The 27242-nt window shown below is 41.5% G+C and overlaps 1 protein-coding gene across 1 annotated transcript in view; it reads left to right on the top strand.

Annotated features, from left to right (window-relative positions):
• The window catches only part of SMARCD2 (SWI/SNF related BAF chromatin remodeling complex subunit D2), a 631810-nt gene that overhangs the window by 231206 nt on the left and 373362 nt on the right, over positions 1-27242 (top strand). The window contains exons 5-6 of the mRNA XM_069238057.1: positions 5669-5788; positions 21847-21942. Of these exons, the coding sequence (XP_069094158.1) occupies positions 5669-5788; positions 21847-21942 (216 nt within the window). The remainder of the gene's footprint in view (positions 1-5668; positions 5789-21846; positions 21943-27242) is intronic.

The following is a 27242-nucleotide window of genomic DNA, read 5'->3' on the forward strand; positions in this document are numbered from 1 at the left end:
CCTCTTCCTCATCCTCTGGCGGGGTGCAGCAGGGGAAGCAGCCTTAGGCTTCCACCATTTCCCACTCACTCCTCTCCTGTAGGGGGAAGATTACAGCATTTTCTCACCAAATGGAAGACTGTTACAACGGACACTTGGGTTCTCAGTATTGTGGGAAAAGGCTACACCCTTCCCTTTCGGGAGTTCCCGCCCCTCATCCCGCCCCGCCCTTCTTATTGTTCAGAAGAACACCTCCTGTTGCTAGAACAGGAGGTACAAGCCCTCCTTTCAAAGGGCGCGGTGGAGTTGGTCCCAGAGCAGGAAAGGGTTCGAGGATGTTACTCAAGGTATTTCCTGATTCCCAAGAAGGATGGTCGTTTGAGACCAATCCTGGACCTGAGGATCTTGAATTGGTTCCTCAAGCAGGAAAAGTTCAAGATGCTGACCCTAGCACAGGTGCTTTTGGCGTTGAACAAGGAAGACTGGATGGTGTCTGTCGACTTGCAGGATGCTTACTTTCATATCCCGATACTCAAGTCACACAGGAAGTATCTCCGGTTTGTGGTGGGATCGCAGCACTATCAGTTTGCGGTCCTTCCGTTTGGTCTTACTTCAGCACCTCGAGTCTTCACGAAGGTGATGTCGGTGGTGGCGGCAGAACTCAGAAGGAAGGGGATAGCAGTATTCCCTTACTTGGACGACTGGTTGATCAAAGCCAAGTCCCCGGAGCTTGTGTCGCATCATCTGCAGTCAACAACCCAGTTGTTGTTCGACCTGGGTTTTTCGGTGAACGAGCCCAAATCTCACCTAGAGCCCTCTCAGCGCCTCCTGTTCATAGGGGCAGTACTGGATACAACATTGGGTCGGGCCTTTCCTCCGCCTCAGCGGATTCAAGATATTCAGGATTTGGTTCCAATGTTTTGAAATGGAGCGGTAGTTCCAGTCCTCAAGGTCCTTCGTCTGCTCGGTCTGTTTGCCTCCTGCATTCTGTTGGTCACGCATGCTCGCTGGCACATGAGGGCTCTTCAGTGGTGCCTCCGAAGGCAGTGGTCTCAACACAAAGGGGATCTAGAGAGTACTGTCAAGATCTCCAGAGATGCTGCTGTGGATTTGAAGTGGTGGATTGCAAGCAACAATCTTTCACAAGGAAAGCCGTTCCAGCAGTCGCCACCAATGGCCACAGTCATAACGGATGCTTCCACTCTAGGGTGGGGAGCTCATCTGGGGGATCTGGAGATCAAAGGTCTTTGGTCTCCAGAGGAACAGATGTTTCACATCAATCTGTTACGGGCTGTACGTCTGGCTCTCAAGGCCTTCCTCCCTTCCCTTCGTGGTCAGTCGGTACAGGTCCTAACGGACAATACTACCACGATGTGGTACATAAACAAGCAGGGAGGAGTGGGGTCGTACCTTCTCTGCAGAGAAGCTCTTCGACTATGGTCCTGGGCAAAGGACCATCAGATTTGCTTGATAGCAAACCATCTGGCCGGAGTCTTGAACGTGCGTGCGGACAGTCTCAGTCGCCAATTCTCGGCAGACCACGAGTGGCGTCTCCATCCAGATCAAGTCCGTTTAATCTTCCAGAGGGGGGGGGGTTTCCTCGGGTAGATCTGTTTGCCACTCGAGAGAACGCGCATTGTCCGTTATTCTGCAGCCTCCGATGCAGGGAGCGTTGGGGGACGCGTTTCAAATAACCTGGTGCGGCCAGTTGCTTTACGCGTTTCCTCCCATACCCTTGATTCCTCGAGTATTGAGGAAGATTCGCCAGGACCGGGCTCTAGTCATCCTAATAGCTCCGGATTGGCCAAGGAGGGTATGGTACTCCGACCTTCTCCAACTCTCAATGTGCCCTCCGCTCCGTCTCCCTTTCAGGGCAGACCTCCTCTCGCAGTCGCAGGGGCAGGTTTTACACCCCAACCTCCAGAGTCTGCACCTACATGGCTGGAGATTGAACGGGGCAACCTGAGTTCCTTCTCTCTCCCGCCTGAGGTAGTGGATGTTATATTAGCGGCCAGGCGACACTCCACTAAATCTATCTACGCCAATAGATGGTCTAGATTTGTTGCGTGGTGTGGAGAGAGGCAGATTGATCCTTTGCATGCTCATCTATCGGACGTTTTGTCTTTTGCTCTGTCTCTAGCGCAGAAAGGTTGTGCAGTGGCTACCATTAAGGGTTATTTATCGGCCTTGTCAGCCTTCATATGTCTTCCAGACCAACCATCTTTATTTAAATCCCCTATTGTTATCAGATTCTTGAAAGGTCTTCTAAATAAATATCCTCCAAAGCCATTCGTTATGCCGCAATGGGATTTGTCCTTGGTCCTGACTTTCCTTATGGGGTCCCCTTTTGAACCTATGCATTCTTGCCCCTTAAGGTATTTGGTTTTAAAAACAGTCTTCCTGATAGCTATAACATCAGCAAGGAGAGTGAGTGAGTTGCAGGCCTTATCAGTAAAGCCCCCTTATACAACTTTTTATGGGAATAAGGTGGTGTTGAGGACCAAGGCTGCTTTCCTCCCGAAGGTTGTTTCACCTTTCCATTTGGCTCAGGCAATTACTTTGTCCACGTTCTATCCTCCGCCTCATCCTTCCAAAGAGGAAGAAAGACTGCACCGTCTGGACCCAAAGAGGGCGTTGAGCTTCTTTATTGATAGAACAAAGGATTTCAGGCTGGAGGATCAGCTGTTTATTGGATACGTGGGCAAGAGGAGAGGAAAGGCAGTCCACAAGAGAACACTATCCAGGTGGGTTGTTCTTTGCATTAAAATCTGTTACTCTTTGGCAAAGAAGGATCCTCCTGAGGGCATTAGAGCTCATTCCACCAGAGCTAAGTCGGCCACTTCGGCCTTGGCCAGAGGTTTTCCTGTGGTCGACATCTGCAAGGCCGCAACTTGGTCGTCCCTTCACACTTTTGCAAAACATTACTGTTTGGATTCTGAGGTTAGAAGGGACGGCCATTTTGCACGGTCAGTGCTGCAGGATTTCTTGGTTTGACCATTTAGGCACCCACCGCCGGGCGTGGTACTGCTTTGGGACTCTATTCATTAGGTGAGGAATCCACAGGTAGTTGTATCCATCAGAAGAACGAGTTACTTACCTTCGGTAACGACTTTTCTGGTGGATACATTAGCTACCTGTGGATTCCTCACGGTCCCACCCGCCTCCCCGTTGCCTTTCTGGTCTTACCAAGTAATCCTTGAGTACGCTCCTCTTGGTCTTTGAGGGTGCAATAGATGTTGTATATATTATATTTATATATATGTATATATGTATATATCTTTGTGTATATATATTTTAAAAAGAGAGAGTTATATATATATATAAAAGATTTACAGTTATTCATGCAATGTTGTGTATTTTTACAATGTAATGGGATGTTGCCTTGCTCTTTCATTGCATTGCCTGGTTGTTCTCATGCACGTAAAAAATGATTGGTAATGACGTCGGCGTGGGCTAGAGTGACGTCCTCGTCGACGTGCAGAGACTAGTAAGAAGATTTCCGTCGAATGCTGGCGCCATGGGAGTATTCATTAGGTGAGGAATCCACAGGTAGCTAATGTATCCACCAGAAAAGTCGTTACCGAAGGTAAGTAACTCGTTCTTCAGGACCTTACATCGCTTAGGGCCATATGTACTAAAGCATTTTCCCATAGACACAGAATGGGTAAAATCCTTTGGTACATCTGGCCCTTAGTGTCACTTTATGTGATTTTGCGGTGGCGGCGCAAAGTCATGATTAATCTGCTCCAAACTGTTTTCTTTTGAAAACAACACTATCTTACACATCTTCCTTAAAGCCAGTAAACTTTGTTTTATTGTTGTCTGTTATTTTTCATTAAGCCCTCACTAGCAAACATTTGTCTGCTCACATCTCCTGTTCAGTTCACATCTTTTACAAGATGCTCTGATTTCGAATCCCTCATTCTGCTAAATACCTAATGGTATTCCTCTCAGCGTTCGTTACGACTGCTCCAGTGTCTTTCTTCCAGTTGCCGGTTATAAAGAAATGACGTCAAAGCAAGAATGTAATAATTACAGTCAAGTTCTGATGTCACAAAGCTCGCTGCCAGAACCAGCCAAAGGAAAAGGCAGGTCAGATCACAGAACATAAATCGAAACATGGCATTTGTTTATTCTGCTCATTTTTGATAGCTGTACAGTGACCAACCGAAAAAGGACATTTATGCCATCATATTTTTTGTTGCTCTCCTAAGGCAGTTAGAATCTTTCTGCATGTTTGCACACATTCCAAAGCTACTGCGCTTTAAAAAAAAACAAAAAACTGACATGTATGTAACCTGTTGTAACTTTTTTTCCAACAAATATCTAACAGCTTTTATGATGTTTCGTTTTGCACAAGATATTCTACTGTTATTCTTTATGTTTGCGAACTTGTTCTCTCTTTCTTATGAAAGAGCACACATCAAAGGTTTAAGTGTTTTGCTTTAAAGGTAATGGTGTGTCCATGTAATATAAGGAATAAGATACATCAAGCCATTCATGCTAAGGATATTACAAGTCACCTCGGAGTTCCATAACTCTAAAGAAACTAGGTATACAGCCATGTTCCTCTATATGGTCATATAATTCTTCACTGACTTGCTATGTCATTATATTGTGCGGCAGAGGGTACTTTATCCCATATATTATTTGGTTTCATGGCAAAGAATAACCCAGTCTTAGATGCCCTAGGTTCACATTTGTCTTCACTTACTGATGTCAAAAGAAATTGTGAATTTTTAAAATGTCATCTTGTCCGATATTTATGAATTGTTATAACAGAAAAATATGTACGATTTAACTTGTCATTGAATGGAATGTTTGTAGTCAAGAGACTGGCGACCAACAGCAGCTCTGTAAGTAGTCCTGCGGACAAGGTGGGGAAAATAACTGTCAATATGAGTAATATCAAAGAGTGCACTCTTTTTAAGAAAGATCCATCGAAGGAACTTAGTGGAAAAATTCAGCAGCTGAACCAACAATTCAGGAAAGTCATTTAAACCAACGTCGTCCCTATATTTTTCAACCAACTGATGTGAATCAGCCATGGCTTCTGCAATTAATTTAACCTTTGGATTTTCTGGTTTAGAATGTGTGGGAAGAAAACATTACAAAGGATACTCCGGTGGACTATGTGGGACACTAGGCAGCTTCCTAAAGATGGGATTTGAGCATGAATAGCTTTTTATGTCGTTAAGTATTGCGCTAAGAAAAATAGTAAATACAATAATATCACAGTACAATATTACACCAATTCATACAACAAACATGGCAATAAGTGGCAAATTGCCTACCGAATGGATACCTAAAAGTACCACTACTGAAACCATTAAACAACCCCCACAAGTATGGAAATGCTTATGCATAATAACAGCATATATCATTGATAGAAAGAAATACTTTACGAAGTGCTGTTAAAAAACAAATACGACTTTGCTTTCTGCCTTTGCTTAAGTTTGTGATGAGAAATTATAAATTTGGACTGTGTATCATGTTATAAACAAGCCTTGGCAAAGCCGAACGTTACCACCTGGGAAACCTATTGTCTTAGCCATTCAGTCAACTATTTAGAGATGTTTTTGTGTGCAATACAAGTAGGAAAATCAGAACGTGCCAGTAAACATGTAGCAGTCCTTTTTATCTGACTATCGTCTTGCTTATTATGTCTTTATTTCTGCAAAATCCACAGCAAAAGCGCAAGCTTAGAATCTATATCTCAAACACCTTTGCTCCAGGCAAGCCCGAGGGAGATGAAACGGAAAAGGTTGCTTCGTGGGAGCTCAGAGTGGAGGGAAAACTGCTGGATGATGTAAGGTTTCTTAATTTATTTGCTCTTTCTCCTGCTATTTTGTCCTGAAATTTCACGATCAGTCGCTGTCAGTTATTACATTTGATCGTGTTTGCTGTAATCAAAAAACTAGGGGACTTCAGACTCTGGCCAGAGAGTACTTTGTGGACCCACCCCACCTGAATAAGGAGGAGTATTTAAAAGACTGATTATGATGAAATCAAAAATGCAGAAGCATGTTGTTTATAGCTTCCGGTGTCTAAACCTTCTCAACTAGGTTTCTTTGTTTTTTTAAAGAAGAAGGCTCCTGCCATATTTGACCTATAGATACTTAAAACTATGTAACACTTTTTAAGCAGCAGTGTCTATTTGACTTTTTCCTCACACCAGCTACTACCATTGTTGAGACCTCCTGGCTTCCTATAATGATCACGATTTCGATTTTCTTATTTCGTACAGCTATGCAAAAACGGTTTCATAGCGATAAAACACCTGACCTCGAAATATAGGACCATAATCGGGAAAACAGTGAAAAAGAAATCCTGAAAACTGAAATCAGGACATTGTAAACCTTTTTACATAACCGTGTTTTCCATTTACAAAGCCATTTATAGCTGTAGGCCTTCAACAGCAACAAAAGAGTACCTGGCAAGCGTAAATGTCTTTAATATGCAGTAACTCTCAACTTCAAGTATGTAAAATCGTGTATTAGTAAACCCCAACCAAAGGGTGGGGAAAGGGAGGAACAATTTGTGGTGTGCCACAAGTTTGTAGGATCACAAAATCTTGTCCTACCCTTTCCTAGCCTAGAAACGGTCACAGATTTACATTGCCCTAGAATAACTCACCTAACTGGGTTGGAAGTGAAACGGGTCACCCACCTAAGTGGTAAGGGTGTACAGGAAGGGTTTTTTTCTTGGGAAAATGTTTTTCCTGGTAGTCAGAAAGAGACGAAAAATGTGCATTTGCACATTGACTGCCACGCAATGGTACATAATTGTACACTATACAATTATGCACTGGGGAAAATAGCAGGCTTTACAAAAATCATGGGACTAGATAGTATCCTTAGCACAGATTTTCCGATGTATTGTAAGAAATTGGAGTATTAGTTGAGGACAGTGAGATCCCACCTCAAATAATAACCAGAGTCCGTATCAGGGTGAACCACAGAAGTCACTAGATAAGCCTGTGCTTAACACTCTGGTAGCACACAGTAATCTGTCTTAACTTGAGGGCAATGTATAAAGTATTTATTGCTGTATTCAAATGGTAGTAATGTGAAAATGCAACACAGAGCTAAAAAAGGGCAAGGTGTTGCAGAATTGGACCATTTCTCAATGTATTGTACTTTGCATTAAGCTTTGCTACACACTACCTGAAAAGCAGCCTCTTGATAGCATCCTTCCTCACCGGAAGAACCCAGAGAATCCACCTTTCACCTTGGAACCTAAGAACATCATCTGCGGGGTCCCCCAGCGCTCGTCCCTCAGCCTTACACTGTTCATCCTTTACATGACCCCCTTGGTCAACATTGGCGGAACCCACAGAATGAACAGCATATCCTATGCAGACGACACCCTGCTCATCCTCTCACTATCAGAGGGCCCCTCCACCACAAAGACTGGATGAATAACAAGTGCCTAAAACTCAACACAGACTAAAGAGAAGTGGTGATCTTCAGGAACAACACATCCCATAGAACAACTTCTGGTGGACTACCGAACTAGGGGCAGCACCCACTCTGATAGACCAGGCTTGCAACATTGGCATCATCCTGGACAGCAAGCTCATCATGAAAAACCCAATCAATGCAGATCTTCCCCTTTGAGGAAAGTAGGTCGTTATACCTGGCACTTTCCCTGATTGATTTTACCTGGAGATAGGTCCCAAATAATGTTGAGTGGGATAAAATTTATCAATCTGGCACTTATAGTCAATTTTAACTACACTTGTTCTAGTCCTCCCCACATCTCACTTTTTCCCGGTAACCATGAGCAAAAGATCTCCGGCAGAGAGTGCTCCTTCGAGGCCCGTCAGGCATTGCAGTGCTGGCCTGACAACGAGCAATGCCGGATGATAAATCATGTCACCTATTGGTGAGTAAGGGCACTTGCTTCTAACAAACTAATGTGTTTTGATGACCTGGTGACTCCCCACCTAATTTGTTGCGTGGTGTCCAATATATCCGAAGAGTGTACTTTGATAGTATTGCTTTACGACCTATTGGGAGGGTGTACTCTGGACCAGACAATACCTCCCCTTTCACACTTGTAGCTCTCAAGGAAGTTACCAGCCAGCCTCTACTGAAATATGCCTAAAAAAGATTTACAGGCCTAATCCTTCCAGTCTATCAAGTTTTCACAGACCACAGTGTAGGCCTGATCAGTTTCACTATATCTCTAACAATGTGCACAGAGCATAAGAAATGTCAGCAATCCACATCTGTCTAGGGGTTGCAGTGCTCACCTACTCTACCCTTTCAAGTTCCTGGCCATCCAAAATGGAACATATAGGCCTCTATGTCATGTATCTTGCACAGTCACATATACATTTCAGCACGCACATAAAAGTATCACAAGCTGTCACTATACACAATTTATGCTGGCCAAGGGTGGGCTAAGTACACAGTTGCTGAACTTTACATGAGTATGCACCACTCTTATGACACAAGTAAAAGGGCCTGTTTGCACTACTAATTCCTACTAAACACAAAATTGGTATGCTGCAACCACTGGACTTGTGTTTGTTCATTTTAGTTAAGGGCAGTAGCCCTCTACCACTGTGGGGGTAGTGACTGGCGCCCCTCCTGGTCTAAAAAGACCATATTACCTTGAGACAGGCCCCCCCACGCATGATCCATGTTTGCGAATGACCAAATATCCTTACCGGGGAAGGGGTTCATATATCTAGCTACAGCACTCAGGGCAGTAATGCATGTCCATCAATGTGCAGGGGACTTTTCTGTCTCAACAACTAGTATTAAAGATAAGTAATTTATCCTCAAAGTTTTTCCAGAGTAATTCATTTGTTTGGTTATGTTTTTTTAATTAAGTTGTGTTGTTAAGTCATCCTTTTATTTATTTATATATATTTTGTGAGGTCATGAGCAGTGTACTTCTGGAGCACAAGTTATGGTTTTCATGGCACGTGTTATAGTTATGTTTGTGTACCTAAACATAACTGGGCAGCTTCAGAGTTTTTCAGTTTTATGTGGTGACCAAAACTGCACTGTGGTTTAAATGAATTTCGGAGGTTGTTTAAAATATATTTTAATGCTTCATTTTATCTTAACAAATTGTTCTTCAGTTATTTAATTGTTGGATGACATACTACATCTACCTTCTATACAACAAACACCAATTTCATATGGCCTTTGATCTGAGTTTTTGTGACTGTGTCCTGTAGTTATTTAAGGCAACATGGAGTGCGATCTCATTGCATGGTTCATGGAGTGTATGAGTGTAGGTTTAGAATTTGAGCTAGGTCCAAAAGATCCAGAACATTCAGCTGTTATGACAAAACATAGGACTTTAACTTTGTAATTTAGTATTCTAATTTCATCCCACATTTGCTCCACTTAACATGTTATTTTAAATCACGAAATGTTAAGGCTATGTTATGATTGTCTCTGCTCAGAAGTCCATAATGTATGTTTATAAAAAACCTAGCAAATAATACAGTGATGTTATAGTTTGAATGCACAATCTAAACACTACAGAAATTCACCAGTTGTACTAATCTTGCAATCCATAACTCAAGTTTGTCTTGACCTCACATATGACATCAAAATCTGAAGAGACATCATTGACGGCATCTAAAATGATATAATTGATGGCATCATGTTTGACATCACCAATGACATTGGCGTTGATAGTACTGTTGTAGTAACATATAGTTTTGGATCCACATAATATAATGTTGTACACTATGTCACCTTTCGTCCACAACCATCCTGCTAAGAGGTTGTTTTGGGTAACAAATAGACTTAACAATATTTTGGATTGATTTCAAGATTAACAACAACTGGTTGTTATCACTTAACCATAGTTGATGCTGCTTCCTTTGTCATTTACACCCATGTGAGAATAGAAAGGGACTTTTCTGTCTTCCAGTTGATTATATACTGAAAAGGGAAAAATATTGGACTGGTCGATGGGCTTCCAACCCATTAGAGGCACAGAATCTGCGTGTAGATCTTTGACAGATCATATTGTATTTATTCTGATTGAAGACGTTGCAGTTGCACTGATCTTAGTAGATCTGTCTGTTGCTTTTGATACTGAAGACAATCAAGTATAATTATGTAGACTTACCGAGGTGGGGATCAAGGTCACAGTTTGGAATTGTCTTAGATCATTTTTGGGTGGATGCCACTAACCCTTGAGACCAGCTACGTTTAGGTCTCTTTGCAAACAGTAAAATGACATTGTGCTGCAGGGCTTCTTGCTATAACCCTGTCTCTTCAACCTGTATGGCCAGCCCCTATTACCCATTGTTTATTCTTTCAACTGTCAACCACTTTCATACGTGGATGACACACACTTCTTAATCTAGCTGGGTCATCAAACATCCTTTTCTGCAACATGGCCACCTGTCGCTTTTAAAAGCTGTTGTCCGTCCACTGCTGAACCACCTCTAGAGCTAAATGCTGGCAAAAGAAAATGTTTATTTTTTGGGTAGTGACTCAGTTGAAATAACTGTTCATGGACCAACTTCATGGGTGGCCCCCAAGCCCTCAGTTAAAGGTAAAATTCCTTGAACTGGATCTTGATCTGCTTCACCATACTAAATGCCTTTAGGACAATTCTTCCTTGTCTCGTTAAGAAGTAGTGGGTGCCAATAGCATCATCTGCATTATGTCCGGATCGAGATATTGCAGTATCCTTTACCAAGGCCTTCCTCAGGCTTAAGTGGAAAGACTCCAGTTTATTCTGAACTATACAGAGAAGCTGGTCTTTAATCTAAAGAAATTTGACCGAATATCAGCAGCAAGAAGCCATCTGCATTCAAGCAGGCTACTGTGCTGGAGACCTAAAACATTCTATAAGGATGGTAGCCATTAGGGAGCTTGTGAGATGAAGCACTATTTTTTTTGTTTGGATCTATTTGATCGGTTCTGAACATATATATATTAATTAATGACATTGTAGTGTGTATACAGGTAAATGAAGTGGCGTACAGTAGTCTGAACAGCAGTTTTTTCATGGAGGATCTTACAGTTGCTTTCAACAAATATATGATTGCCTAGGTGATCTATTACAAGGTGTTACAGATTGTTTATTGGTGGAATCCAGAACAAAACAAGAAGAGTAAAACATAAGATATAAACGCAATAACAGAAATATGCTGTTTAAAAAGCCATTATATGGTCATTCTAATTGGTGAATGCCTATTGTGAGTTGAAGTACTATTGCCTTGAAAGATCGTTAAAATCATCAGGGCTGCCCTTACTGCACATCTCATGAATAGGCACAGTGTGGGTTGATCCTTTCCACTACTAGGCTGCCAAATTGTGAAATGACCTTTCCACGACCATAAGACAAGTTTCCAACTATCTGTCCTTCAGGAAAGCAGTTAAAATGCTCCTGTTTAATGAAATGATGTTGCTGTTCTCTGGATATTGCAGTTTCTTGTGTTTTTTCTTTAGTTTGCCTTGCTGTAGTTTTAGTGCTTAAAATCCACTGAGGTGGTGTATGCTGCGCTCGTTATGTAAATTAGTTAATTAATCAGTCAGATGTGCTTTGCTGTGAAATATTATCTGCAGGGATTGGCCTCTATGAACTTGGTGTAGAAGCAGTACTTGTAGGTGTATGCTAAGCATAATGTTTGTGAACCTAATTGTTTAATCTTAAGGAATAGTATAAATAGCATTGTATTTTGCCAAGTACAACAAAAGGTCATAAGTGATTTCTAAGACTTTGCACTCCTGCTGATACATGACTGGGGATTGCCACGCTTCAGTCCTTAGTCATGATGATTAGAATTGTGGATTTTTACATAGGAAGTCCTGCCCTACATATTCAGTGAAATCCACAACATTGTAAGCAATTGTAGTATTTCTTTCAAAACGGGGTGGTAATTAGTGTTTTTGGACTGCAGAGCCCCACCTTAAGACTGTAAGCAGCACAAAATATGCTCAACTCACAAAAGACTCCACTTATACCCCACTTTGTACGTAACCATCTCCTGAGCACTTAAAATATTCAACAAGCTTTCATTAAAAAAATATGTTTAACTGTTTATAGTTTTGGGATGTCCCTTATTCTACAGACTCTGATATCAGACAGTGGCATGTCACATAATCCACAAGAGGTAATTCTAAATTCACTATTGAAAGCTAACTGGTTTTGTTTAAAATATTGATCCTTGCATTCTTCTGACTAGATCTCTGTACTGTATTGGTGATACACAGATCCGTTTATCTTTACAGTGTTTGGTGACATGGGTATTTCATATTACCAAAATCAAAACTTTTTCGGAGACAATAGAGGAGAATAAGATCCAGTGGAAGCAGACAGTGGAAACCACCACAAATAATTCCAGCTGATTGAAACCAAACATGTTTTAATTACAATACAACTGGAAGACGAACAACAGAAAAGCTTTACAGAGTCCAATGTTTGGGGCTCTATTCTAGAAGGGCATAAGAAACAGCATACATGGATGACAACATGCACATTGTGTCACCAATCTTATAAGATGAGGAAAATCTGAATTATTATTTATTTAGTACCAGCTCCATCTGGGCGCACCACATCAGTATGCATGGTCAGTCATACATAAGACAGCTGAAAAAAGATGCCAAAAAAATATACCAAGTAATCTTCCACATCTCAGCGACCATTTACTCTTCCTAAAGCAGTGAGGTTTCCACAAAAGTGCCTTGCGCTGACAGGTTTCTGGTAGACATTTAGCACACGTGAAGGGGTAATCGACTGAATGAATGTGATTCAGGCCATAAAATCATCACCTCTGGATAATCACTTTGAAACCTGAAATGTAAAAAAAAAAAAAGTCACTGCTTTGTTTTACAATATTTTTATATTTTAGTACACATTATAAAAACTAGTTTAAAAATTAAAACAAGCACTGGCAAAGCCAATATGCCACGTGTTAGACCTGGCACTCTTGTGTAGGCCCCCAAACTATTTGCTTTCACTTCTCCTATCTTCGCTGAGCTTTAATTTGTCAAAATTGTTTTTATTAAGTTGAAAGCCAGTACAGAAAAGTGTAAGAACATATCTCAGTTGCCCGTGTCTAAACATGGTAGCTAGTAACAGTGCACAACATGTAGTGAGACAAAGAATGTCATCCCACGACCGTCATTCTTTATATGTTTCAACCATTTTCACTAAATGGGAATAAAAAAGAACACAGACAAAACTCAACTAAACAAACCTAATGTGGGTTTCGGTAGCTGGGTGCAATTCAGTAGCTGTTATCTGGTATTAATACACTGTAATAGTGTAATAACTCTTTATTAATAAGTCTCTAAGGGCTATTCCTTAGCTCGTGTCTCAAGTTCTCCTGTAGCAAAAGAAGGACAAAATCAAGAAAGATGAGTCTCAACTCTCTATAACTGAAACAAATTTAAGCCCGAACAGCGGGGGCCTCACAGATAGATATGATACTAGAAGCTCCCTTTTGCATTTGAATATGCCTGCCATCCTCCCCAATGTTGATGCCCACCAAAGGCGAGCATGCCACGGAGTGAGCTCCGGGCCTCCCTTCTTTTTCCAGGCCACCGCTTTTGCCATTTTAGCCACGCATTGCCATTTTAGCCACTCCCAGGCAGAGCCAAAGGATTGCCTTATTACTACTTGTTTGGTATTGGAGTGTGTTGTCCCATAGCCCCAAAAGGACAAATCTCACAGTGTGTGGAATCGGGTAGCATAATATATCTTTAATGTGTGTAAGATTTAATTTCCAAAAAGGGTGCATTACGGGGCAATCCCACACTATGTGACGAAAATCCCCTTGTAGCCCACACCCTGTAAGCAAAGGTCAGAGGTATCAGGAAATATCTTGTTAAATTTATTAGGGTATAGATGCCAGTCATACATGATCTTATAATGGGCTTCTCTTAGGGCCATGGATCGATTGCATTTTAAAACATCCCAATATAATTTATCCCACTGTGTATCTGAAATGTCGTTTCCCATTGTGTGCTCCCAGAAGGTGAGTTGTCGGGGTCGTACTGGGGTGAGCGTAGTAAGGTGTAGAGGTATGTTATAGTCCCCCAAAATGGGTCTGCCCGACGGACAAATTGTTGAACTGTAGTTAATTCACGTGCAACTGTTAGTTGGTTCTCAGGTTTGAGTGCCCCGTGCCGCAAATGTGTATAATGGTAAAACTCTGTGTGGGGAAGATTAAAGTGTCTTTTGCAATTGTCAAATGTTAATATGTCCCAATTGTGAAAGAGGTTGGCTAATGTAAGGCAGCCTCCTTGCCTCCACGCATCAAAAGGCCCAGCGGGAAGGCTGGGTTGTAATGTATCTACGAGGTGGCGAGGGAAAGGTCGGCCAGCCTGTTGTTTTAGTCACCTTATCCCAAACTTTTAGAGTTCTTGTCGGTGTGCTAAAGTAATCATTGTGGGGGTGGTCAGATTTTGGCTTCCAAAGTAAATCCCATATTACCCTCCCCACTATGGCACGGTCCATGTGTAACCAGTGCTTATTCGTTGCTGTAAGTGACTACTTGGTAATAACTCTTAGTTGGGCTGCTTTATAGTTTAACAGGAAGTCTGGGAGCCCATGGCCCCCGATTTTCTCAGGATTTGTAGCACTTTATATTATAATCTAGCTCGGCTTTTCTGCCAAATGAAGCGTACGAAGATTGCACGCAATGTCGGGAAAAATGATGGGGAGACTGAAATAGATTGAAAACCCTGGTTAAAATAGTAATTTTTATGGCATTGATCCTCCCTAACCATGAGATGTAGGACGGGGTTCATCTTTTCAGAACCTCTTTTATGCCCACCAGCAACTGAGGATAGTTTGCCCGAAAGAGATCATCTATTCTTGGTGTCATTTTAATACCTAAGTAGGTTGTCTACTTCCTCGCCCACTGAAAGGCCGTAGATGCTGCAAACATTTCCGTTTCTGGTAGTGGCATATTTAGGTTCAACATATATCATTTAGTGAAGTTAATTTTGACCTTTTCAAAGAGCCAGAGTTTGTCCTGGAGGGAGGCAAGCAAGGAGCCTCAGTCGGTTATTGTCAAGAGAACATCTTCAACAAAAAGTTAAATCATATTCTCTGTCGCCCCAAATGTTATCCCGTGAATGGTGGGCGACAAGCAAATACATGCTGACAAAGGTTCTACGCTAAGTGCAAACAACAAGGGGGATAAGCAGCATCCCTGTTTTGCCCCCCTTGTCAAATGGAATGGTGGTGCATTTATACCATTTACCAAGATTCTGGACTGAGGTGCAATGTAGTTAGCTCTAATCATCTTAATAAATTGATCACAAAACCCTTATCGTCAAAGAGCATGGGACATGAAGGCCCAATCGACCCGATCAAACTCTTTCTCTGCGTCTAGACTCAACAAAATGGCTGGGGCCATTTCTTATGAGCCTTCTCAATCAGATGGATCACCCTACAGATGTTGTTGTGCGTTGCGTCCTTTAACAAACCCAGATTGGTCCGGCTGGACCAAATCTGGTAGCATGTCTTCTAGTTGAGACGTGAGAATTGTGGAGTAAAGTTTTGCATCAAGGTTTAGGAAGGCTATGGTCCTGTAGGAGCTGCATTCGTGAGGGTCTTTTCCGACCTTGTAAAGGTCTCTGAAAAAATTCACAAATATCTTTGCTTTTTCCGTGTCTGAGCTGGTCAGTTTGTTTGTGGGTGACTTATATAACCTACCAAATGTGCATAACGGTCTGGCACGTGGGTGCTTATAAACTGTTTACGCAGCAGCAGTGCTACTTCACAGTGACAGTAGACCACAGCACCTTAGTAGTCACAGTGTTTCTACTCATGGGAGGATATAAACGTTCCAATGAAAAAGGTCACACAGTTGGTCAGTTTTGTTTTACTTGAAATAGGTTTATAAAGATACACTTAAGTCCAAATAATCGCGCTGCTCTTGGCTTTTCTGTTAGCACTATCCTAGTGGGACAAGATAGCAGTATTCTTAAGTCATATGATATTAACATTGAACAAATGCTTGGGAAATCCATATTGAAAGACAGATCCATGCCGATATTTAAGAAAGAGAAGACAGAGGTTTTCAAAAATATTTGAGAGAAATTATTTTCCTCATAAATTTACACCGGAATGGAGGATTATGTATTCGGTTTGAAATATCAGGACATGCATGCAGCACAAGATACCTCAAAAAGCTTGTGCAAACTCTTCGCCATGCCTAATAACTCACTGAAACAATGTTTCTCCAAATTATTCCCAAACAGGGCTGCTACCTGGCTGTTTTTTTGTTTTTACTGGCCTGGGCTGTATTTTAATGTCCACGACGGTAAAAATATTAGGGAAAAACATTAAAATACTGTATGTTTTTCTCTTTGTAAGCATGAAACTAAAAAGCAAACACTTGAAAAAAAGTTACAAACAAAAATGAAAGCTGCCCAAATAGCTTCAGAATGATGTTTTAAGCAAACAGTGGGATAACTGCCATGTTTCCAAAGAATCTTGATGATTTTACACAAAATATTGTCCACCTAGTAGCTCTTGGCTCTTCTTTACCAGCAAAACAAGAAAACAAATGGTCAGTATTTATTTTCTAAGAAATTGGGCGACCCTACGTAACTCTGAATTAATACCAGGTGTATCCTTTGAGGCAACACTGTTAATGGAACCGTGATGTCACTCTAAATGAGAACTCGTGGTGTGAATGTGTGATGAGAAACGGACAGACCACCTTAGTGGTAGATAAATGAAGAGGTTGTGAAGGCTTCCTTAACTTTCTTTGATATAAATACAGTAATAAGCCACAGTCTGATATATCCCTGCTTTAGCATGCTTTTTTATAATCTCGTCAGAATCCACATGTAGAATTCAAAATCAAACAAGCACACTGGCTACTAACCATCAATAGACATAAAAGAACTTACAGAGAATCTGAAATTATGATTTTTTCACTTTGTGTCCAGTTGCATCAGCAAAAAAGATACTGTTGAATTGCACCTCTCCAAGGTTGAGGCTAAGGGACTCAGTAAGTGCATGGATGCCACTGAACTGAGGATGTGAAAATAAAAAATAAAAAATGTGTCCCTTTTATTATTTACAAAAACACACAGATGGGTAAAGAATAAAAAAAAATGCTTTCTTTGAATTTCAGGTTGCTTATTTCTCCGGAGACTCTATTACCTGCATTGAAAGTTATTGTTAGAGTCTGATAAAATGGGAAAAGGTTTCGGGCCAATGAACTACATACCGTAGACAATAAGGGGGTGTCATAGTCGTGCCAATGCTAGGCACATGAAGGGGTTTAGAGCATATCCTGAACTATACTACGCTGTGACTGTTGTACAATTGTATGCCATTTCCAACTCTTTGACTTTATTGGATGTCAAGGACGTGTTATGCTTTTCTCATTGTAATGCTAGTCGGGACATTGATTATTTGAATCTGTCAGTGAATGCTAAGCAACTGTTAAATAAAAGGATTTCTTAAAAAATTCCTAGTTGGCAGCATGCATTCAATAATTCTAATTGAACATCAGGTACATATATTCTTTTCACCTTGTGCTGCATCAGTCTGCTAAATGCAAAACACAGCTCACAATCCCTGGTGCTGATGTCCTAATGCCAGATTTGCAATGTAATTCCCTTCTTTTCTGGGTGCTGAAACAGAGGTGAAAAGGTGAAGATTAAATGGCAGTGTGTGAGCTTAGTCACAGCATAAGGTGGATCTTTTGGAGCGCAAAGTAAAGAATTCTGATGTATGCTAATTTCTCAATCTTCATTTAAACAGGCCCTACAAAGAAGATCACTTCTATTGACAAGCTAGCTTGAATCCAGTGGCACAGGAAGCCCGAGACCCATGTCTGTTCTTTTTGCATTTGTCTCCCCAAGTGGGAAGGGTATGCCCAGACGTGGGTCCCGTGCTCACTGCACCACTGGATTCAAGCTAGCCTAGCTGATGAAGGGTGATACCCTGAAACCGGTTCTAGGATGCTTGTTTCCGGTCCAGGGAGGACTTGGCTTGGCAGTCCGGGCTGGACTGTTCCCATGAAGAACAGGGTCAAGACTGATTCGCATATGGCTGTGTCCAAACTGTGGTGGCGTGGTGAGCAAAGAAACAATGGATTAAACCCAGATCTCTGTGACTAGGGGTGAATGTTTGCATTGTTCAGCATTCCGTCCATCAGCTGTTCTTTTTACTTTTAGAAAGTTGCCATTGTCTTGTCCTAGCCATTTGTGTTTTCCGCCAGGCCAAATGACTGTGAATGGCTCTGCTGTTGAGGTTTGTGTATTCCTCCCAGACAGTGATACAAAGGAGACTAGGTGAGGACAGGATGGGCCATCCTGCTAGGATATCTGGGGCCGGAGCTGTACCCTGCCACACTTATACTTATGCTTGCCCACAGCACACAAAGGAACCTTTTTGTGGGTTGTGTTTTCAATTTCTTATTGTTTGTGTGCTGCATAAATACTTTACACATTGCCTCTTAGTTAAGCCTGATTGCTTTTCTGCCAGGCTACCAGATGGTTAAGCACATGTTATTTTAGCGACTTTTTGTGGTTCACCCTGGCAAAGATTGAGTTTATTATATGAGAGGGGCTTCCATCCCTCTCACCTAATACCCACTTTCTCACACCTCACCTTTAAAATGTGAGGGATACGATATTGGCTTTTACTTTTTGTGAATCATTAGATAAAATTATTTTAAAACGTCTAGTGGTTCATCAACTTGCGTGTGGATGCAGCTGGGGCCTTCTCTGAATATGTTTTCTTTATTGCTTGATGAGAAAACTGTTTCACGATGGGCAGCTGTTGCACCATGGCACATGAGCACATATTGCCAATCATGACAATGCTTTGTGAAAGAAAAAATATTCGAAGATTGCTGCATGTGTACACATCATAATACACTTCTGGCAATATGGTCTTTTCCTTGTAAGTTTACATTACTGTTAAAAGATAGTAAATGAAATTACCAAAAATTAAGCACAATATCTAAAAAATAAATGGGGTGAGAGGAGTGGCCTTGTGGAAGAGTACTGCTGTCAGGCCCTCTGAAAGAGGAAAAAGATTTTCTTCAGAACAAAAATCTGTGGGGTGGGGAGTAACTTTGAGTACCCTAGCAGTAGTGTGCATCTGCCAATCAAAAAACATGTAAATAAGGCACATATGATTCATAATTCTTTTGTTGCCTTTCCTTTTTAATTTTACATAGTAGCACTTTGGCCATATCCTTCAACGATCATCCAGTAGAGACAAGGCCTGAATCACAAAGTAATTTGCTTCTGTAAACCTCCATTTATGGTCGAAAATGGCTAAATTTACGCCTCTCATGAATCAATAATAGGATACCTGTTGATGTAACAGTTTAACGACTTTCTAAATGTGTACCATTACTTTATACAACTACGCAGTAGTAAACTCATAGGGTTTGGGAGGGGCAGAATTTGGTCATGGTTTACCTTAAGAGTTTGTGGATGCCTAAAACTGAGTTTGTGGCATTCACAAACTCCTCTCGGACCCTTTCTCAGCCAGGACATGATTAGCAGAGGCCAGGAGCAGCACTTCTCACAGGATGGGAACAGGGAAACACATACAACTTTAGTGGGGGCACGAAAGAGGGTTTCTTCAGAAGGAAAATAATTTCTCTGTGGGGAATAAAAAAAGTGCAATTTTGCAGCAGACATTGTTTCTGCCTTTGCAGAGTTACTCTTGCATTTAAGTCCATGTCATGCAAATAGACGATATAATTCCCACTAGTACATCTGGAAAACTAACTAGCACAGTTTTCCAGGCTTAGTTCTGGAAATGTTTGTGAATTCCTAAAAATCATATAACTACACAATTACGAGTCATATGTTTACACATGTATGAATGAGCATGTGAATTCCCAAAGGTCATATATTTTCACAAGTACAAAGAAATACGTCTACGTTTGTAAGTGTACAAATATTCTTTCTGAAGAAGGCCCATTGTCTTTGCAGTGAATTCTGACCAACCAAAAAGACCGTAGACCAGTAAAGACTGGAGGAGGGCAGTCATTAACGAACAAGGGCCCATATTTATACTCTGTTTGCACCGGATTTGCGTCATTTTTTTTTTAACGCAAATTCATATTTATACTTTGAGGCTAGACCTGTCTAGCGCCAAAGTTATGGGGTTTGAGTCATTTTTTGTACGTGAAAACCTACCTTGCACAAATTACATGCAAGGTAGGCGTTCCCATGCAAAAAATGACTCTAAGGCATGTACCCCTTATTTATCCTCTGGCGTCAAAATGACGCACAGGAGGAGGCGGGCCTTAAAACATGGCGCCGAGCTGGATTTGCGCTGTTTTTTAACGCCTGGGTCAGGGCACTGCCATGGCAGTCTTTAGGACAATAGCGTCACAATTTTTACATTATTGTGGTGCTTTGCTGCACTAGAGTCAAAAATGTTGACACTAGTGCAGCAAAGTACAGGGAGGCCCATTGATTAAAATGGGTATGTCATTTTAATGCCTGTTCTGAGTAGGCGTTGAAAATGATGAAAAAACGGTGCAGTGAAATCTAGCAAATTTCACTGTGCCATTTTTTCGGGCCTCCCTGCGTCGGAACGCCCCTCTTGCACACATTATACCTGGTGCAGCATAATGTGGCGCAAGAGTTTACAAATATGGAGCGGGAGAAAGGTCTCCTTAATGCTGTCTTAATGACGGTAGGGCAGCTCAAGTTGCCCCTCTTGCGTACATTATTCCTGGCACTGGCATAATGTGGCGCAAGGGTTTACAAAGTGGTGCCCCCACTTTGTAAATACTACGCTGGTGTAAGGCCTCTTTAACGCAGCCTTAATGACACTAGGGAAGAGCAAGTTAGCGCTAGGGCTTGTAAATATGCCCCTAAGTCACTTATGCAAATATGTAGCCAGAAATTACAACCTGTGTATTGTGTGTGTTTTAACAAAGAAGATTCTGCATTTATTTTACATTGTTTACATCTAAAAGATTACTTGAATTAGTAAGAGTAAGAGACCAAGGGGCAGATTTTCGTGAGACCCTTAGCAACCCCCTCCCGCCACCACGTGTGCGCCCTATTTAAAATACGGCACACCATGGCGCAGGGTAGGGGACAATAGCATCAATATTTTTGACGCTATTGATGTGCTGTTCAGGGTTCGCGCCAACCCTGAACAGTACATAGGTGCCCATTGTAACCAATGGTGTGCCCCTTTTTAATGCCTGCTCTGAGCAGGTGTTGAAAATGCTGAAATAATTGTGCTAAGAAATCTTTTAGATTTCTTAGCGCCATTTTTTCAGCCTCCCCTTGCATACATTATGCCTGGTACAGGCATAATGTGGCGCAAGGGGTTACAAAGTGGTGCAATTCATGCAATGTGCCACTTTGCAAATTTGGCGCTGCGATTTTGGCCTCATTTGGCCACATTAGCATCAATAAAAATGACGCTAATGTGGTGCAAGGAGGTGCTGGGCCCCCTTAAATCTGGGCCCAAGAATTTATTAGTGGGCAGTGATGTGCTTGTGAATCTGTTGCCAGTTATTGTGCAGAATGCAATACCTCCTACTATATGAAAGAAATATTGCCAGTGACCTTGAAATTTCATGACCTTATGAAGGAACTTTGGTCTCGTTCCTTTGTTTGGACATGGAATTCCTTGCTCACTTGCAATGTAGAAAGAACTTTATTCCATATATAAAAAAATAATGTAATAAGTAATAATAATGGATGACAATTGTAAACCGTTAATACTCATTTGTATCGCATTTCTTCTGACACTGTTTTAGCCACGCAGCTTTTGGAGAAGGTATATTAGTAGGCAATTTAGTTAAAGGTACTGAATGAAGATTTCAAACATATTTTGGTTTCTTTATCTATCCATACATTTCATCTAAATGATCCTTATTTGTCTTCCCTTGCCACCCTTTGTATTTTTCAGACTAGTAAACTAAAAAGGAAGTTTTCCTCTTTCTTCAAAAGCTTAGTTATTGAGTTGGATAAAGAGTTGTATGGACCAGACAACCATTTAGTTGAGGTAAGAGGTGTCAAACTAAACATAAGGTTATCTATATGTGATCCAACTGAACGATCTGTAACTGTGATATTTCAATAATCCTTCATGCTACATATTGATGTTGACAGCTCTTTTTCACAGATAAATCAGGAGAGTACAGTGTAATGTTTGATGCATCTGTGAAATTGTAAAACTGGATAGGTATGGTTTGTCTTAAAGTACATGGTTCACCGTATTTCAGTATTCATCCTAATCCATATTCAAGAGTTTAGAGTGATTATCAATAACAGTTCTAGATAACCGAAGGCGTTGGTTAAGTTTAATGAATGCATTTTGTTAGCATGTCCTGTGTTTTTATGTGATATCTAGCTAAAGGTCACTAATTCTGCCTCTTTCATAAGCTCTTTAAAAAAAATAAAAATTGTATATGAATTTGACAAGTTCAAAACATACAGATTGCATATGGTAATTGTCCTAGCGGACACCTAGTTCAATATACCATTCATCAAAATCACAGAAGATTTCAGTGCGTAAGGGCTGACTGTGTGCATTATCAGTTCAGAGTGCTCCCATGTGCTCTGATATCAGCACCATGAATTTTTAGCAATTGTACAAGTCCGGTAAAAACTTGGTTAAGTTGGCATCTACCAGTATTTGGACGATTGGCTGATCAAGGTTCCCTCCTATGTTCAAGCTTCGGCAGTGGTGCAAAACACAGCATCTCTCTCCTTTCTTCTCTAGGATAGGCAATAAATGCAAGGAAAACAGTTCTGGACCCTTCAAATTCTATATTGTTTCTGTGGGCAAACATCAGCCCTTTTCTTATATAAACTTCCAGCACATAGTGTCTCATATTTAGTGACAGAACAGGGTAGCTGTAAGGAAATTGAAAGTGCTGATAGGATGCATGTCGTTATGTATCCTTTTGTTCCTCAGTATCATCTGAAGATGACACTACTTCAAGAAGAATGAAATACTCAGCGGTGTCAAAAAAGGAGAAAATTGAAATATGTCACAAAATTAATTAAAAGGTCACATGGTGGGTAAAGGGGGACAACCTTTTAAAACGTCTGTTATTAGTTCCCACAAAGCTTCTTCTAATTTGTAAACAGATGCAAATAGTTTGAAGAGCGTAGTTGAATGGCACATGTGCCACTGGGAAATGGTTTCAGTTGGAGTCCAGTCTTCACATCAACCTTTTAGAAATCAGGGAAGTGAGATAGGCCCTCAAGACGTTTCCTCTTCAGGTTAAGAATTTTCAGTTGTTGATTCGTATGGACATCAGTACAACAATGCACTACATCTGCAAGGGGCAGGGGAAGGTTAACAAGGCTCCTCCTTTTGCCATAAGAAGCTCAGAGTCTTTAGTTATGGGCACTGAAGAACAGAGTAGACCAATATGTGGAACATGTACCTGGAATACGTATTCTGGTTCTCTATGTCATCAAATTACAGACACTCATGAGTGGGAGTTGCATGAGAGTCAACTGAATCTCATTTTCAATCAGAAAGGGACTACGGATTTGGACATGTTTGGAACATATCAAAATCCCAGGAGTCCTTGCTATGCAAGCAGTGGTTCTTGTCCAGGATCCAGGGGACAAGCGTTTGGCTTTTTCTCCAATCCCATTAATTCTCAGACTTCTTTACAGATAAGAAGGGAGTCCTGGAGGGCGACAATGATGCCCAGTGTGACTGAGACAGCTGTGGTTTTTAGAACTGTGTAACATTTTAGTACAAAATACAGTGCAACTCAAGTAGAATCTGCTTCTCTTGGCATGTTTTTAATGTCCTGATTCTACATCACGATCCTCGCTACTTCCAGCTAAAGTCTTGGCTCCTCAAGACTTAGAATTTGGTACTTTAGACATTCCTGATGACTGCAGGAAATTGTTAAAAGCTGATAGAACACCTTTCACTCTTTAGTCATACAACCTGAAGTGGAAGACGTTCTTCTTTTGGACTCAAGTCAAGAATTTGGAACCTTTAAAGATGTTGACTTACCAAATACTCCCTTAGCTGTTGCATCGAGCATAAGCAGGATTGAGGTTTTCTTCTATCAGAGTTACTTTGTCAGCAGTTTTCCATTATTTAAGCGCATCTGGTCAACCATCTTTACTCTGAGAGAGGATAATCAAGGACTTCATGAGAGCTTTGTTTCAACACTTTTCCCTAATGTCGATGAGTTCTCCGATATGGGAGCTAAACACTAAAACTATAAAAGAAACCACCCTTTGATCCTATTCACAGGTTCTCAGACCTTGCATTGTTTTTGCTGATGGGACCATGGGAAGACCTAGCAATGGCAAATTACATGCTTATTCCATGAAAGGATTGGCTGCTATAGCAGATGTATGTGCTGGAATAAGTCTTAAAGACACATGCAATGTAGCCACATGGAAACGCACTACCATCTTTCTTTGCGAGCATTACTCTATCAACAAACTTGAAGGCTGAGACAGTGGTAAGATAAACAGATTTATGCCATTTATATGCAACGGTGAACCTTATTCCCACCTTCTGCTACATATATTATAATGAAATTTGATCAAGGACTTTTGGTTAACCCTCATTTTTCTTAATTTTCATCAGCTTTTGAAAGTCTTTCACGCAACCTTACTCCACAGTCTTTTTGGAATTGGTGTCTGCAAAAATGCAGTCAGATGGTTAGAGGCTTTCTTTTATTTATGTTCTCAAAAGGTCATCCTTTCGCCATTTATGGCAGAACGCACCTCAATAAAATGTGGTGTCTGACAGGCCTCTTCCATCAGCACCATATTATTCAATACTTACCTACTACCATTAGCCTCTGTAGTTCAATCTTTTCGATTTGAGAAAATGCCGGACTACGATGATAAAACAAATTATTGTTTCCTTTTCCAAAGAACCACACAGGCCAAATCGAATTACTGGTCTTGCATGAGCACAGTTGCCTCCTATTTTTTAAAATATATTTTATTGGGATTTTCCATTGTTCAAAAAAGAAAATTCGAAGTCAACGACACAGTATAATTTGCTCATATACAGGCCGGAATAATAACATCCAGTACTAGAATTAGTGAGTGGTACATGCATTACAATTACCAATTGGAGTTCCTTCAGAACATAAATCACTTCTTAGAATAAAATATCAAAAAACATAATCGGTAAAAAGAGTATGAGGTGGGGTCAGAGGCTAAATTGCTAATGATGGAACAGTTGTGCATGGCGGGATAATATCCGACTAAAGAGTACAATGTCCGGTATCAAAGTCAGCGTGTGACAAAGGGATGTTGTGCGGGAGACATGGAGTGCTACTTCTGTGTAGTCTCGGGTGATGTGTGAGAGTGGATAGGGGAGTGCGTGTCCAGATGGCTCACACAGAAGAAGCCAGTGAGGTGGAGTCCGGTGGTTGGTCATCTGAGGGAATGAGGTGTAGAAACTGTGAAAGACATGTGTCACATGCAGGAGGGATAGAACGTCTGTGAATGCTTTGGGATTCTTCATAACGGAGAGCTGTACCCTCTGCAGCTCCCCACTATCGCTCACTACCATGTCTCTAACGGCAGCCGGTGGGTGCTTTCCGGTGTAGGTTAAGTGTTGTTTTAGCTAATAACAGGGCTGAGCTAGCAAAACGGGTATGGACAATGTGGTGTTTCCTACATTTTAAAATGCCAAGGGCGCAAGCCTCCCAAGAGTTAAGGTCAGGAAGTTTGGTGACGTCCTGTAATATGGAATGTATACCTTGCCAGAAGGTGTGAAGAGCGGGCATGACCATAACAAAGATCTGCCTCATCCGACCTACAGCGGGGGCAGGTCTATTAAGTTGTGATGGGGCTAAATAGGCATGGTGTAAAACATGAAACTGTATATTATTAAACCTCACATTTCTCGAGACATTGTGTGGGAACGCCAGTGCCCAAGCCCATTCCTTGTCATGTAACACCCTCCCTATGTCGTCTTCCCATTCAGTGTGCAAGGTGGAAGGGGCCCAATGAGATACTGATGTGACTACAGATCGCTTTGTAGAGCCACGTCAGCCATCACCCATGGCAAGTATGGTTTGTAACACAGCATGAATGAGGGGTTCTTCATCCCTAGTCTTCTACAGCCGGTTTTGTGAAAGTTGGCAACTGGTAAGGAATTGACCAGCCGGAAGGTCAAAGTTCGTCTGAAGCTGCAGAAATGAGAGCAGGTGACTGTTCAAAAACCAATCACCAGCTGTGTTGAGTGAACCATTCTGCCAGCTATGCAATGTCCCAGCAGAGTATGAGCCTGGATAGCGTGAAAGGCCTACCAGGGGAAACTCGGATCAAATGGGATGACGTCTTGTAAGAGTGACAAGCCTGCGGAGACACTTAGAGGCAATATGTACTTAGAGTGAACAAAGAGAGTCAGTTAACAACCCCGGGAGCAGGAGGCCTCTGATGACAGTGCGGGAGGGGAGTGATGACCGGTTTCACCAAGGTTTAGGCCAGCTATCCATCCGATTACCGACTGTAGTTGAGCTGCCAGGAAGTGCATGTTAAAGAAGTGGGCACGCATCACCCCCTCATCAATTGGCAATTGCAGCTTCTGCAGGGAAATCCTGCAGCGTCCATTTCCTCAATTTAATTAAATGAACAAAGAGTCAAGGTCTATAAAAATGTTCAGAATGTGGAAATGGCACCGAAGGTTGTGGGATGTGCTGCGTCCAGGGACAAGCTTGCTTTGATCCTAATGGATGAGATCTGACAGGATTTGGGCATACTGAGCAGATCATACATTTCCCAAGATCTTGTAATCTGTCCTCTAACTAGCAATGGGGCAGTAGTATGTTATATCACTAATATCCTAGTGGAGTTTGGGAATGGAGACAAGCAAGGACTCCTTGAGCGAGGATGGTAATTCACCCAGCCGTAGGTTCTGATTGTATATAGTAGCTAGACGAGGTTCAAACGTTTTGATTTACGTATTGTAATGTTCAATGGGTAGTCCGTCTGGGCCCGGGGTTTTATTCCTGGTCAAGTCCTGGATCGCCTGTTTGACATCAGCCATGGCTGTAATGGTGTCCAAGGCGATATGGATAGTTGCGTCAATGCTAGAAATAGGAAGGTGTTCAAGGAACAATTCTGTAATATCCCGGTGGTCCACACTAGATGTTTTGCACATATGGGAGTAATAACTGTGGAATGCTGTGAGGATGTCATGTTGCGTATAGAGCACTACACCAAAAGGAGAACAGAGTTCAAGGATGGGGGCTTCCCTCTGTTCCTGGCAGATCAGCCAAGCAAAGATGAGTCCCAATTTATTACCTTTCATATGAGATTTAGCCACATAGGCGGTGAAGTTGAAGCAGCTCA

Source organism: Pleurodeles waltl, chromosome 6 (genome assembly GCF_031143425.1).
Source record: "Pleurodeles waltl isolate 20211129_DDA chromosome 6, aPleWal1.hap1.20221129, whole genome shotgun sequence".
Taxonomy (NCBI): Eukaryota; Metazoa; Chordata; class Amphibia; order Caudata; family Salamandridae; genus Pleurodeles; species Pleurodeles waltl.